The sequence below is a fragment of the Rhinichthys klamathensis genome, unplaced genomic scaffold, assembly GCF_029890125.1.
Source record: "Rhinichthys klamathensis goyatoka isolate OS25496 unplaced genomic scaffold, OSU_Roscu_1.1 h1tg000090l_1, whole genome shotgun sequence".
Taxonomy (NCBI): Eukaryota; Metazoa; Chordata; class Actinopteri; order Cypriniformes; family Leuciscidae; genus Rhinichthys; species Rhinichthys klamathensis.
In genome coordinates this window covers 3,185,429-3,200,725 of record NW_026606629.1, presented here as the reverse complement: position 1 = coordinate 3,200,725, position 15,297 = coordinate 3,185,429, and the positions used below count along the sequence as shown (strand labels likewise).

The following is a 15,297-nucleotide window of genomic DNA, read 5'->3' as shown; positions in this document are numbered from 1 at the left end:
AAAAGGATATATAATTACATGTTGGTGTTTTCTCTTGCATGGTCCAGGGAAATGACTGGTACGCACCCTCACATTCACACAATGCTCACAGAACAATATGGAACATCCCTTTTGCATTAAAGAAGTTGCTCAACAGAGGGAGCGGTTACTGAGATTCCATTCTCAATAGGATTTTCAACTGCACTGACATACTTTACAGATTTTTTTCAGTAAATTCTTTCATATGAGAAAAATGCAGAAATTACATGGAGAATTTACAAAGGGAAATTAACAGAGAAAAAAAAACTATTGTAATCCTAACTCTGTTTTGGGAATGATTAAACACAAGTGTTATGTGAGCATTGTCTCATTCAAATGTCAATTCGTCTCTAGAACAGGGGTGTCGCATTCAGTTCCCGGAGGGCCACTATCCAGAAGAGTTTAGCTCCAACCCTAAATAAACATACCTGAACCAGCTAATCAAGATCTTTAGAATTACTAGAAACTTCCAGGGTGGTGTTTTGGTGCTGTTTTAAAACCATAGATATTGGTTAATAAAAATTTTATAAAAATTAGTTTGTTTTTAGCTATTAGCAATATTAGCAACAAGCAAAAGGCCCAAATAAAGTATAAATGAATTAATATATTGTGGCATGTAAAATATGCTAAATGTTTTGTTTTGTTTATCAATATGATGGTCATTTTCAATTTCTCACTAACACCTACAGCTGTGGATGCAGCATCATGCAAAAGTTAAGTAGAAAAAGTTCAATGTAGAAATTGCAGCAATATGTCCAACAAGTTTTCTGTAACGTGCATGTGTATTATTTATGTGCTTTTTGTAAATCTCTTCTACATGTGGATAAATAGCCTAAATATTTTTAATTGCAAAAGTAAAATGAAATGCAAAACTTTTTAAGTGGAAAAAAAATACAAACATCTTTTAGAAAAAGGCCTAGGATACACAGTAAAAAGCAATCAAGCAAGCAGTAATCATTACATGTTCTTGTGATATCATAAACTACCAATTGACTACGTGTGCAAATAGTTTTTATCAGTCCCACAAAAGGAAATATGATTCACAAACCTGTTAGCAGGAGTATTCCAAGAATAAAAATAACCACATAATCACAAAGCCATAATTTCATAAATACATGTAAAGTAGGACACTTTTTCATCTACCATGTTGTGTATATTCTTCCATTAGTAAAAAAAAAAAAAAACTTGTATTAAGTTATTACAAAATAGTACGGCATGACATTGATAGTAGTTATTGGGATTATACCTTAAAAACAGCAGCAGATATTATCTGAAATGTATATCCACCCAATCACAACTAAAATTACTTACTTTCATTAAAAATCCAGAATGACATTGAATTAATTGATTGATTATTCAGTCTTCGTATTCAGTCTTCTTCTTTACATTATAAAGCTGAATAGGTGTTTAGGATAAAAAACTTTGTAATTTGGTATTTTATAGCTACTTTGTACCACGATAACATGCATGTGTAATAAATACGTCCTCTAATTTCTTTGAGGTCAATGTGCATTTAAATAGAAGAGCTGCTTTTGATTTTTGTCATGGTAGTGAAAGATTTATCTACAATGAGGACAGTTAATCCAGACTGAGCCCCACATTGTTCAGCCAAAAGCATAAGCTGTGTGATAGACAGTTTGCCCTCAGTTTTGCTTCACTGAATTTTTCAATGAATATTTTCCAGTCTGGTAACCAGATTTGCACTGATAGGTCAGTGAAGGAAATTAAGTTTAGAATAACTATAGTTACAGTTTAATTATTTTAATGATTTTTAGTTCACATTAAAACACTACACCAGAATAATAGCCAGGCAAGAAGATATTTCAATCAAGAGAATTTATTTAGTGCATATGTTGCTGGACAATTCATGTTGTCTAGTTGAAAGTGGTTATTCTCCTGAGGGACCCAATTCTTGGGGCCGTTCCTCCCCACTCGCTGTACTTCCTGTATTCACCTGGTCCAAGGTAGTACATTCGTCCCCTGTAGTTGGGATGCTCGTATAGAAGCCAGTGGCCGTCCATCACGTGGCAGGAGTGGATGTCAGATGTATGGAAGCGTTCCATGATGTTAGGGCAGTCTTCTGTGAGTTCAATCATCTGACCTCCCATATCAGCCCGGTCATATAGTCTCATTCTGTAGTTACCATTATACTACAAGAAAACACAGATTTGGGATATACTAAGCAACACATTTATAATTTCATGTGGCAAGAACGTCAAAGTGTGTTTCAGCAGTCAAAAGCATTATATTTATTTGAATTCATGAACTAGAGCATGGTTATTTTTTAATCATTTAATATTTATTCCCTTAAATCACTTACTATGGGGATCATACGGCATGATCTGATATAGTTACTGAACCCAATCATACGCTGACAGTCAGAATAATCCCCCCTTCGCAGGAAGTACTGCTGTCCCATATAATTTGGGTGCTCATACACCATGAAGCACCCACTCTCTACCCTGATAGAGTTGCATTGGGTAAAATAGGGGTGCAGGTCGGCACAGTCGCTGCTGCACTCATGATGGCGGCCCTGAAAGTTCCTGTCCTCGTAGAAGATAATCTATTAAAGAAAAGTGGTACAGTAAATCTACTATTCAAGTTTGCAATAATGAGCTTTAATACAGCTGTAAACTGGCTTCATGCTATAGAGTTAAAAAACATAATAAGTCTATTAGTCTGAGAGTGAGAGAAGTTACAATCTTACCTTTCCGATAGTCATGTTGGCATCTGGCAGGGTTATACTGCTCAACATAGCATCCAGTTTATCACTGTCTTTTATAAAACCTAGAAGCAGCTGTGATTGCACAGCATAAAGTATTGTCATTCAAATAAATCTAGCCCAGTGAGTAGTAATAGGGGCTACAATCAGGGGGGCAATGAAAAAAAAACTGATTATGTTTGGCTCCTGTCCTGCAAGCAGAATCTTCAATCTGGCTGCAATCAGCACAATGAATCAATGCAAAATATCTTTTATTGAATCAGTTGAGTAATAGATGCTTAGTCTGGATGAAAGCTGCAATATTGTTTTATGATTTATCTTATTTAATGACCAAAAAAATGCCAGTAAACTAACATGAAAGCAGAACATGGAATCATTTTACAGAACTTGTGTCCTTTTAAAACGGTATAAAGAAAACATTACAGTCATTTATACGCAGTTTTATTTGATTGATTAGTCGTAGAAACAAAATTACGTTTTGAAAAATATACTGTCAAGTAAAACATTTTATAAGTCAAAAATAAACAAATTGAAAGATTCAGAGTTTATAAACATTTATTTTAAGGTAACATAAGAGAGTGTCAAGGCTGCATGAGTTAATCAACATGTTTGCTTTTGATAATTAACATGGCTAATAACATGGCGAATATTGCCAATTTGAAGTCGTTTGATGGAACCCACACGGGCGCTCATGCCTCCCCATTCAGTGAACCTGGTGTATTCTCCAGGCCTTATGAGGTACATCCTGCCTCTGAAGTTGGGATTTTCGAAGAAGAGCCAGTTTCCACCAATTACCTTGCAGGAGAATATGTGGTTTGTTTGGAACATGTCCATCAAATCTGGACAGTCTTCCACAAGAGCCATCATTTGACCTCCATACTCAATTCTCTCAAAAATTTTCACCTCATGAGAAGATCCCTATATGCATGATAGATAGAAGAAAAAAAAGTGTATGTAAATCAGCTACTATCCACTAGTTTTTTAAGAAAAAAAATCCTGAAATTTAAAAGAATGATTGGAGTGATAAAAAAGTGAAGTTTGTAATTTCTTTCAATGTAAATCACTCAAGCATATATAGTAGCATATAATCACCATGGGAATTACACGGCAGGAGCAGACAGAATCATTTTTGCCCAACCAGCTTTCAAACTCTGGATACTCTCCTTTACGGACCAGGAATTGCTGGCCGTTGTAATCTGGTTGTTCATAGATCATGAAGCATCCACTCTCCACCATGATGGAGTTACAGCGGTTAAGATAGCAGAGCATATCCGCACAATCACCACTGCATTCATATTGATGACCCCCAAAATATTTGTCTTCATAGAAAATTATCTGTTAAGAAAGAGATAGAATAAAAAAAAGAAATTTAGTCCATATACATACACAATTTACAGTAAACCATCATACGTCTTCAATATAACACAAAACAAAAGCCTCGTTTTGTGGGTTAATCCAAACCCTAACCCTTTCTCAATTTCCTCACAGTATTGCATACCTTCCCCATTTTTGACAGTGCAGTTGTACCATGGGAGTGTCACACTGTTCATTACTTTGAGGACACTCTTTGGTATATATAGTAGACACAATGTGCCGACACAGTGTGTGTCTTTCATATTAAAATTGCACAAAAAAAGGGAGGGTAAAAGGTGTAAGGGGTATACAGTCAAAGACCCAGAACCAGATATGAAGAATGAAGACCCGGAGTCAGAATTATAAAAAATTAAAGAAAAGTTTTACTGAAGATAGTTTGCATTTTCATCAGCAGAAGTCAGCTTCAAGACTCACACAGGAGTTCGTAGGCCGCCCCGCTTACAGTTACAAAGATCACAGCAGTTATACCATTTCCAAGGTCTAAGCTACGTCATTGCTTACAGGTTGAATGATTCTCATTGGCTAAGAAACATTAAGAGCCTAAACAATTTAACACATGTGAGGAGATAGGGGTGCCTATCGCCATTAGTCAAGATAGTTGTCGTCCACTCATTAGATTTAGGTCTGTGGTGGCCTCGCAGGTTAGAGAAGGGCGCCGGGGTGTCTGGTCCGACCGTCCAGAACCTACATAGAATGTCATACGCACACACACACAAATAACAGACACTAGCAAATAACAGCTCCCATCAAGGCTGAAGAGAGTCTGAGCTCCTTATTATCAGTTAAGTATACCAAAACATAATGCTAAAACATTCACTCGTTTGGGAGAAAAACAGATCACTGGCATTTACTCCCAAGGAAGGAAATATACTGGAAAGAATACATTTTAATACAACAATTAAAGTTTGATAGTAACGCTCAATATAGCTTGACCATATGTCCAGCGAAGAATCATATGTGCCCACGCTGCCTTTAGGACCCTCTAACCTTTCTACTGATCCCAGAGAAAGAGACAAACGGCCTTGTGGGTTACGTGGCCTTCGTGTCCTGCGTGTACTACGGGCAATCTCAAAGTAAGATTGGAATGCACCTAAAAGAAACTGGTTACTTGCATCCATGCATTTAAGAAAATATAATTTCACAAGCACAAGAATATAAAAATTATTATGTGATAATGAATATATTTGATTATTGATTTTTATAAAGGAAGTATATAACCATTCAAAATGATATATGATTATATATGTATTTGAAGAGGCAAGGGATTTTGACCAACCCTTCAGTCCCCCGTTTTAGACCAATGTGGGGTCCAATACCGCCACGTCTGGTCTAACCAGTGAGGTCACTACGGAAGGGAGGAGTGGTGACGCATGCTCCCCTGACGGGTCACACTTGTCTCTTCACCTCGTCATGGACATGCTGGATACTAAAAATTCCAGTCCCCATTAAGAGGCTCTCCCACCTTCCACTCACAACAGGACATCAATGTCATTCTTCCTCAGTTTATCAGTCAGATTAAAATTTTTATAAAACACATACCTGATTACGAAACAAGTACATATTTATTCTCTGGAAGCCAGGCTAAATAAGCAAGCACTATTGCTGTATTCCTAGCATGGGCTAGATCCACAGTCACTACTCAGATCCTAAATAAAGACATTGTCTATAATCATGAATACCAGAATATATGCACTAGTTTTTTTTTTTTTTATAAAATTATGATTTCCAAATCCTTTTATTATAAACAAACTAAGTTGGATGGTTAATCCATTATTTTCACTACCCCTTTTATAGGCCCTTTAGGTTTAAAACACAATGGTTGTCTAACTAAAAATAAACAACAAACAATAAAATATTAATAATTAAGACCCATAATAATCGATGTAAGCACTTTAAGTCTTTACTGAAATCATCCTTCAGTTTACAGTCACATAGCATGTACCATTTTAATTGTATAACATCTTATACCCTTTTTTGTTTGTTTCAAAAATAGAAATAAAATAAAACAAATTCACATCATCATTTCAGTCATTATTTTACCACTAAAATATAGGATCGTTCCCCATTCTGCTTAATAAAGCTTTTGTTCATTCCTTATCCTTATATCACTTGAATCCCTGTCAATCATACAATGTCTAACCCTAACCTTTTTCATACCATTTAAACTTAATTTGACTTCCATAAATCCTATCAGAAATTGTATTTTCATAACATACATTTTCTTCTACTATATTTCTTCCATCTTGCCCTACATGCCAGTTCCTTCTGCATCCGAGTCTCTCACCACTGTCAGCCTAGTGACACTTAAAGTTCCCTCGTTAGGGAAATCATGGTATTTTATTAATTCTTCAATACTCTTGTTTTCTTATCATTAACTTCAACTTTATTTTTCATTATAACTACTTCTCACAGTATTTGTCTCAGTTCCACTTATCTTTACAGTTTTACAGAAACCAAAATATTATGTTACTCAGATCCCAGCCCACAGCCATATAGCTGCTTTCTCTTTTTACCTTTATTAAATTGTAGTTTTCTTAGACATCTAATGTCATACATTCATTTGAGGGATTGAGAAATAAAACCTTTTCTTTTTAGAAGTTATATTCACTCCTTCTTTGTTCGCCCTCCGGCCTTTCAATAAAAAATGAGGGAGCTCACTCTGGATAATTTGGATAGTGACTTAGCCAATGTGTCACTTTGTCTCTCTGCCGTCAAGTCTATATATATATATATTTTTTTTTCCTACGTTTATCCTTATGATCCCACCTAGTTGTCTATTTAAATTTAGACCCTCAGTTGAATTTAGACAAGAGTTTTACCCCATAATGGACGGCAATCTTCTTTACAATTCCAATTTATATAAAATACTAATCCAGAGAGTAATTCAGTTCAATATCATAAATGACAAAAGCATTCATAATTACCAATAGCAGACCGAGCTGGAAAAACCACTCCAATTAAAGCTCGTCCCATGTTCTGCATTGTCTTTTCATCAGATTGACTTAGAATTATCAACTTTTTTAAAGTTGGCCATTTCACTTAACCCATCTGTAATGATAAAACACTAATTCCAGAGGTTAATGACACAATATCCTCAAAATCAGGAAATAATAGTACCCCAAACTAATGCATAGAAGACATAAAGTGCTGTCACCATCACACACACTCATACTAGACACACATATGTTAAATGTTCATTTTCAATATTCATTTTTCTTTATATTATTGCTAAAAGATTTAAAATTTAAATAAGATTTTAAACTTCCCATTTTCCGGTAGCTTCTACCTAATTTTACATGGTCTCCCAACCAGTTTCAAAGCATGTCTTGTTCATTATTCATTAGAATTTAACAAGGTCAGCTGGGTTGTTTTGTTTCATTATCATTATTTTGCTTCAGCTTGCTCTAGCAGGCCAATAACAGAAAGACAGACACAGTTACCATCCCTTCCTCTGCTCAAGCAGTCTCTCTCACTATAAACAAATAATTTTTCCACCAGCCTCCTAAGGCTGTAACTTAGTCAAAATTTGTATTCATTACAATAACCTTTGACCATTCACCTTTGTCATCCAGACTTTCCTTAAATCAAAAGCTGTCTTCATCTTTAGCCACCACCATGTCTAACGACCTTCAAGAGTTAAAACTATGTCATAGACCTATTAGTTCAAAATCAACACTATGATTTTCCTTGCCCATAAGGCAAACCAGTACATAAAAGGTTTTGCTACTGTCTCCACAACAACTAATGGGAATCACTTCATGGCCTCAGCTGGCTCTTGAAAGCCCACTCCTGTTAGCCCTTTATCTATAATCTCCATCAGGGTGTTTTCCCCTGGCATATTTGCAGACGCTTGTCACAATAAAAAATCAAGCCATACAATGAATGCGGTTTCTGGTGATTGGTATAGAGGAACACTCACGTTTCTGGGTCAGACTGCCTGTAACTCCTCACAGCTCATCCGCCCTAACGATAAAGGATGCTGCTGGCCTCACAGTCATCCGCTCCACTCTCATACCTTTCTCACATAAACACCTCCATCTTGAGATGCCCAGTGACTTTACGTGATCCACTCTGGCTTGGGTTGCCCCCTGTCTGGCCAAAGAAGGTCTTACCCGTCATCGAGATGGTCACTCGTGCCCACTGGTGACAGCTCTTTCCAATCACACAATCAGTTCTCTTCAACAGAACTCAGCTGTTTTCTGGAGCTTAGGAAAGGCACGTTCAAGAGTCACCAGGGCCATTCGGATTGCCTAATAGTGTTCACACAGGGAGACAGGTCAATAACAACAGTATTTAATCACTTAAATCCATTAACTATCTTAAAAGCAGCAACCTAGCTACTTGGATTATACTCAGTGAATTTAGATCACAACCGTACATTGGCCCTCATTTATCATTCTTGCATAGAAACGGGCGTATATGTTGGCGTAAGATTATGCTTACACTCCTCTCACCGCCTGATTTATGAAGCTGTGCGTACCTTTGAAATCCAGGTGTACGCAATACCTGCCCTTGATAAATCCCACGGCTGAAAACGATCGTCATTAGAATAACACGCCCAAGTCTCCGCTTCCCCCACGCCCTCATTTTACGCCATGGACACACGGAAGACGGCAAAGAAGAGAAACTTCTCTGACGTGGAGCCGAAATGACCTATCACAATGCAATATTTTACAGCACGTCTTCTGAATTAGCATTCAATTTCGAATCACGTTACATGTATTGGGGTGTACAATAGTGATGATGATGATGTGATGTGGAGTAGGCCTACCATTCATTCACATTAATAATTGCATGACAATTTGTAATATGCTTCTTATTATTAGTATGATTTGTATTATTAATGACGCTTATTGTTATTTAGAAGAAGAATGTCATTATTCTTATTATTTGTATTATTATTATTATTTAAAAGAAGAAGAATGTATTTTTTATTATTTTGTCAGTCTGAATTATTTGTTGGTCATTGAAAGCCTTTCGTTACCGAACCCAGTCCGTGCGCACCTGCCGGGGATAGGCCTAACCATGAAACGTCAGGGTAAAGCGCACAGGCTCGCAACTGAAGGAATACATATGCTTATAAATCAAATGCTGCTTTGGTAAAGTCACACAAATTAAACATTGAAGTCCATGTTGCACAAAAATAAACACTGAAGTAAATAATTACTATGTTTATTATGATTACTATGCATTTTATGGTGTTAGGAATTGTTTTTCTGCGCATTTCCGCACTAACTCAAAACGTGCGTACATGTACACCACCTCCTGAGCTGGCGTAGGATTTGAGCGTGCCATACGCCAACGTCCATATTGATAAATTTCAAAGTCACCGTGGTTTTGGGTGTACGCCAGGTGTACGCTGGAAATTTGGTGTACGCACTTTTGATAAATGAGGGCCATTCAGTGTACATTTCCGTCGGCCCCTCCCCCGTTTCATGGTGGGGACTAAGATCAGACAAAGAAGTTACTGGTCCTAAAATAACCTAATCAAAGATGTCACTACAAATAGCGTATTATCACTTATGACACCGACTCAGGTAACAGTTTTTAGCTGACATTGACTGAGAGAGAGACATTGAATGAGGGAGGGACTGGTACACTGCACTCTGAACGTCTAACTTTATCTACCATCTTTTAACTCTATCCCAGCTTAAGGCATCTTTGCCAGATATTACATACGGTTTCAAATAAACATATTATTTATATTTGTCTTTTGCCCACCTCAGGGAATTTAGACATTACAAATTTCCACTCAGATTGAGTCTCTGTCGCACTGGCAGTTTCAGGCACAGCACACATCAGATTTCAGATAAGCGAACTGTTTCATTACAGCCAATAACAAACTTATCTTTTGAAAGCAAAACATCAGCTCTGTTCTTTTCATGGTCAACACTAGCAGGCCTTTTTTGTTTAATCAAATGCCTCTCTATACATTTTACATTTAGCAACTGTTAATCCTATAACACTGCTTCTGCTTGTTTTATCTTAAAGAAAGAATAATAATCATTCTAGTTCTTAGTAACGTTTCAAATTTCATCTCAATTTTAGTTGTCAGGTTCTTAATTACCATGGTTTCAACACCTGACTTCAATGTTTTCTCTAGGAGTTTATCAATCTGCTATTAGGATCCACAAAATCATCCTTTTAGTTACTTTCATATATTTTGCAACTCAAATTTCTTTTTAGTCATTATCTGTAATTTTACATCAACAATTTACATCAACAATATTCAATAAGTCATGAAACATTGTTTACAAATTGCATTTAAGTCTCGACATGTGATATTTATTTAAATCTATGAATTTACAATGGTTTGTGGGATTTACATATCTCATCAAATGATAAACATGCTTAAAGTAAATGTATGTATTTATAGTATTTAATGTTATTGATTATTTAATTTAATTGTAACATATATATATATATGTATATATATATATATATATATATATATATATGTTACGGTTAGGGTTACTCACTCTAAAATGTGTAAAATGTGCTTACAATAAAAAAATCGATTGAAAATATATTAGAAATATAAATATATATTTAATGCTGATACACACACACACACACACACACACACTCTCTCTCTCTCTCTCTCACACACGTCGGAATACTTGCCCCTGCAGGAAGTACTGCTGTCCCATATAATTTGGGTGCTCATACACCTTGAAGCACCCACTCTCTACCCTGATAGAGTTGCATTGGGTAAAATGGGGGAATATATAAATATATAAATATACTCAATATATATATTTTCCAAACACACACACACACACACACTATATATATATATATATATATATATATATATATATATATATATGTGTGTGTGTGTGTGTGTACACACAGAGTTCACTTAAGCCGGGGACACACTTAATGGCTGTAAGGCTGATTATGAATGTAATTTGATACTTACGACTGATCATACCCAAAAGTCACTCCCCGTATTTAGATTATATACACAATCCTATTTTTTAATGTTCATCTACATAAACAATGTATTAAACATTGGCCGTATTATCAAAAAGCAAGTTCTACCAGAAAGACTCTGGAGATAAATTTATATAACAAGCGTATATTTATTAACAGCTCGGCAAGCATGAATTTATAAAGTTCTTTGGCGTAGGCCCTGTCCTTATAGCGAGCAATGCGAGAGTAGCGGAATCTGCATGTCCTGGCTGAAGATGAAGGCAGGGGCGCAGCCAACCCCCCTGGAGGTAAAGGAAGGGACCATCCTGCTGGTGGGGAGGATGAAGGGGAAGGTACCATCTTGGTGGCGGTTGTGGAGGATGGAGGTAATTGGCAGTTTCAGTATCTGCGAACTCAGACAAATGTAAGTACCAATCTTTTATACTGTGAGTGTTAGCACATGATTGGTTAGAAGTGAGGTAATACGTGACGCACTGATTGAGTCTTCCTGGCAGAACTTACGCTAAAGCTTTAATTTTTTTACACTTCATCTGTTTATCATAAGTTATTCACTATGAGTGAGTTTAATGTGCAGTACAAGCAAAGAGAACACTCAACACCTGTGTCATGGAGGAAATTGTCTTTATAGTTTTATTCAGGTTACTGAACAGTGTAAAGTAGTCTAGCAGCCTGTAGCAAGTCTCATCTTCAGGCAGTGACCCCCCCAGGTAGAGGGTGCAAGAACAAAACTGAATACACTTGAGCACAGACACCATTTTATTTAGTGTGTGAAAAAGGGCATACAGCAGACATTTCAAAAGGACTCCTTTCATTAGAGATCCATGATTCGTCTGATGGAGCCTATCCTGGAACTCATGCCACCCCAGTCACTGTACTTCTTGTACTCGCCAGGCCTCATGTAGAAGTGCCTGCCCATATAGTTGGGCTGCTCATACCCAAGCCAGTGACCATCCATCACATGGCAGGAATGGAAGTCGGACATATTAAAGCGGTCCATAAGATTAGGGCAATCATCCATGAGCTCCATCATCTTGCCGCCCATGTCAGAGCGCTCATAGAGCCTCATTCTGAAGGACCCATGATGCTAAATGGGTAACAAAACAGGAGTTAAGGCTGATCACTTAACTTCAATGTATTAAAACAAGACCATTGATAACTTTAGATAATGATTTGCTTCAGTCTTTACCATTGGGATCATACGACAGGATCTGATGCAATCATTCATTCCCATCATACGCATGTAATCGGGATACTCGCCCCTTCTCAGAAAGTACTGGTGTCCCATGAAGTTGCTTCGGTCGTAGACCATGAAGCAACCACTTTCCACTCTGATGGAGTGACAGCGATTGAAGTAGGAATGCAGGTCAGCGCAGTCACTCACGCACTCATGGTGACGGCCGCCGAAGTTCCTGTCCTCGTAAAAGATAATCTAGAGAAAACAATATGTAGATAATGAGAGAAGCACAATAATAATTCATTTATGACTAATATGTTATTGTAATTCATACAGACCTTTCCCATGTTTATAGGGGCTTTGAAATCCTTCCTGTGCAGGTGCCAAGTTCTGCTGGAACTATACTAATATATATCCGAGAAGATAATGGTACTACTGTTTGCGTTGTCATTTAAATCACAGTGTACTCATGTCAGCAGAAACTGTACAGGAAATTTGCAAACATGACTGTCTGTTTTAGCTTAAACAATGACTTTGATTGCCTCCATAACATTAGTTTTTCCAGCAAAAGCTGCTCTGTTGAAAGCTGCTGAAAAGGTCTGGGGAAACAACACAACAATAGTGTTAGTCTGCATTTATTTTAGGATTAGACATTTAAAAAAAAGAAAGAATTTAAACTGATAGTTTTGCTTCTAAAATTGTGAAATGCCTTAAGGATAGCTGATTGTGAATCACACATGGCTGAAAATGTTTCATGAGGGTATCTGTTAAAAAAAAAATCCATGTACAGTTTGATGTCAATGACAGTCCCATTGCCATTATTCATCTCACTAACTAATGCATTGGACCAATTAATGTTTTGCAGTACCGTGCCAGTGTAGGATGGCTACTTCATCAAAATAATTGTCAATGACTAATAATGTTACCAGCATGGTATGATCTACGTGCTAGCCAGTAGTGACATTTAGTTTATCATTACAATACAGTCGTTATAATATATAACGTATAACTTGCTTGATTCCAAAAGCAAAAGTGCCATCAATTTACATTGATTAGAATGCCTTATTATTTCTAAATAATTTACATTGGTAAACATAAAGAAATACTAATCTTGGGAACACGTTTTTCCCCCGATGGTCTACTTTAGACATTCTACTAACTAGAAGTAACTTTGCAACTATATGTCAACTAACTCTCATTAGAGTATTAGTAGACTGTCTGCTTAATATTTGCTAACACTAAATTTTGATGGCCCCCCCAACAGACATTCTACTGATAATAAGTAACTTTGTAACTACATGTCAAATTATTTTACTTACCCAGACCCTAACACCTAACCCAGTCTACTAATACTCTGATGAGAGTTAGTTGACATGTAGTTGAGAAGTTATTTATAGTTGTACCAGAAAGACTCGGGAGGCAAAATAACATAACAAGCATTTATTAACAGCCCAGCAAGCAAGTATTGTGATATAAAGTTCTTTGGCGTAGGCCCCGTCCGTAGCTCGCAATCCGAGGGTACGGAATCTGCATTTCCTGCCTGAAGACGAAGGCAGGGGCGCAGCCAACCCCCTGGGAGGTATGGGAAGGGACCATCCTGGTAATAGGTAATAAGTGACGTAACAATTTAGTCTTCCTGGCAGAACTTACACTAAAGCTTTCATTTACTAGAATGTCTAAAGTGGACCATCAAAATAAAGTGTAGCCCTCTTCTCTTTTAGGAATTAAAGCATCCCCCACAGAAAATCTATAGTCTATATACGTTTGATCATGGACAGCTGTAATAGCTGGTAATAATCAACTTGAGTGTGAATGACACATCTGCAGCACGAATACAATGCAAAGCATATGGATTGGTGACATTTTATTGACAAGTCAAGTAAAGGCACAATTATTTTAATAATGTGGACTTTAAAAGTCAGTGATTTTGCGGAAGGAGCCAATGGTGGCACACATGGCACCCCAGTCGCTGAACTTGCGGTACTCGCCGGGTGGCATGAAATACTGACGGCCTCGAAAACTGGGGTGCTCATAGAGGGTCCAGTATCCCTCCATGACATTGCAAGAGTGAATGCTGCGGCACTGGAAGCTTTCATGGATGGACCTGCAGTCATCACTGAATTCCATCATCTGGCCTTGGAAATCTGGCCGATCGTAGATCCTTATGCGGTAGGATCCACCACTTTTCTGCAAGTTTCAAATAGTTAAAGTCAAGAGTTTGAATGTGTGCCGTGTTAATGTGTACAACAACACAAAATACAACAAGAGGCTTACACACTGTGGGTGCTGAGAACGTTTCAGAACAGGAAACTACAAAGATAGAATAATAATCGTAAACATGCATATTACTCACATTGGAAAATGTACGGCATGAGCGAATAGTGTCATTGTAGCCCATCCAGCGCTGATATTCAGGATACTCTCCCCTGGTTAGCACATACTGGAAACCTAGTCAGGTCTTTCATACAGGACCCAGCAGCCACCCTCCACTCTGATAGAGTTGCATCGACTGAAATGAGGGTGCATGTCTGGGCAGTCTGTGCCACAATCATAGGAGCGACCCTGGAAGTTTCTGTCCTCGTAAAAAATAATCTGCAAGAAAGCGATTAAACCAATACACACAACTGTATTGGTTCTGTTGTTATGTTCATAGTCATAGTACAGTTAAGTATAAGAAGGATTTGGCTAACAATTGTTCATAGTCAAATGCAAAGCTAAAGTTTCCTCGAAAAAATGCAAAAGTCTTTGACCGTCTCATTTACCTTACTCATTATGATGTGAACCTCAGGAAACAGTCCTACACAAGAGAAACAGTCAAACAAACTATGGGCATGAGGTCTGCTTTATAAACCTCCATCAACATGGTGGATCAAACTTTATTTGTCCTCTCAATGACTGGGATTTGACATTCTGATGGTGGTGCTTACCTCTTAATCCTATCCATAGATTTAAAAGCCATGATTCATCAAATCAAAATTCCTACCTGGCAAATTACTGAACTCAGCTGCCCTCCTCTGTTTTGATCCAGGCGCTAATGAGATTCTTTATGAGATGGAATTATTGCTTATGACAT

General features: G+C 37.3%; 4 protein-coding genes across 4 annotated transcripts; all 4 read right to left on the bottom strand.

The window, feature by feature from the left end:
- Positions 1-1,839: 1,839 nt before the first annotated feature.
- Positions 1,840-2,801, bottom strand: crygm6 (crystallin, gamma M6). The gene is made up of 3 exons (XM_056251851.1): positions 2,726-2,801; positions 2,339-2,581; positions 1,840-2,168 (listed from the first exon to the last, which is right to left on the bottom strand). The coding sequence occupies exons 1-3, from the start codon at positions 2,771-2,773 to the stop codon at positions 1,893-1,895; spliced, it is 567 nt and encodes a 188-aa protein (XP_056107826.1). The 5' UTR covers positions 2,774-2,801; the 3' UTR covers positions 1,840-1,892.
- Positions 2,802-3,339: 538 nt separating this feature from the next.
- si:dkey-57a22.14 (gamma-crystallin D) lies at positions 3,340-4,274 on the bottom strand. Its single transcript, XM_056251850.1, has 3 exons — positions 4,239-4,274; positions 3,833-4,075; positions 3,340-3,658 (listed from the first exon to the last, which is right to left on the bottom strand). Exons 1-3 carry the CDS (start codon positions 4,245-4,247, stop codon positions 3,341-3,343), a joined length of 570 nt encoding a protein of 189 aa, XP_056107825.1. The 5' UTR covers positions 4,248-4,274; the 3' UTR covers position 3,340.
- Positions 4,275-11,788: 7,514 nt separating this feature from the next.
- Positions 11,789-12,610, bottom strand: crygm7 (crystallin, gamma M7). Its single transcript, XM_056251847.1, has 3 exons — positions 12,563-12,610; positions 12,237-12,479; positions 11,789-12,134 (listed from the first exon to the last, which is right to left on the bottom strand). The coding sequence occupies exons 1-3, from the start codon at positions 12,569-12,571 to the stop codon at positions 11,862-11,864; spliced, it is 525 nt and encodes a 174-aa protein (XP_056107822.1). The 5' UTR covers positions 12,572-12,610; the 3' UTR covers positions 11,789-11,861.
- A 1,525-nt stretch (positions 12,611-14,135) lies between these two features.
- LOC130085806 (gamma-crystallin M2-like) lies at positions 14,136-15,183 on the bottom strand. The gene is given in 4 exon segments (XM_056251760.1): positions 14,136-14,411; positions 14,578-14,678; positions 14,681-14,859; positions 15,152-15,183. Coding segments are annotated over 4 exon segments (588 nt in total).
- Positions 15,184-15,297: the final 114 nt, after the last annotated feature.

Excerpts from the sequence above, each read along its gene's own strand:
- si:dkey-57a22.14 (XM_056251850.1), bottom strand. Across the intron at positions 3,659-3,832 it reads CCTGCCGTGTAATTCCCATG|GGATCTTCTCATGAGGTGAA; the intron begins GTGATTATATGC and ends TCATGCATATAG.
- crygm6 (XM_056251851.1), bottom strand. The coding sequence starts at position 2,773 with ATGTTGAGCAGTATAACCCTGCCAGATGCCAACATGACTATCGGAAAG. Across the intron at positions 2,582-2,725 it reads CCAACATGACTATCGGAAAG|ATTATCTTCTACGAGGACAG; the intron begins GTAAGATTGTAA and ends TTTCTTTAATAG. Across the intron at positions 2,169-2,338 it reads CATGCCGTATGATCCCCATA|TATAATGGTAACTACAGAAT; the intron begins GTAAGTGATTTA and ends GTTTTCTTGTAG.
- crygm7 (XM_056251847.1), bottom strand. Across the intron at positions 12,135-12,236 it reads CCTGTCGTATGATCCCAATG|CATCATGGGTCCTTCAGAAT; the intron begins GTAAAGACTGAA and ends TTACCCATTTAG.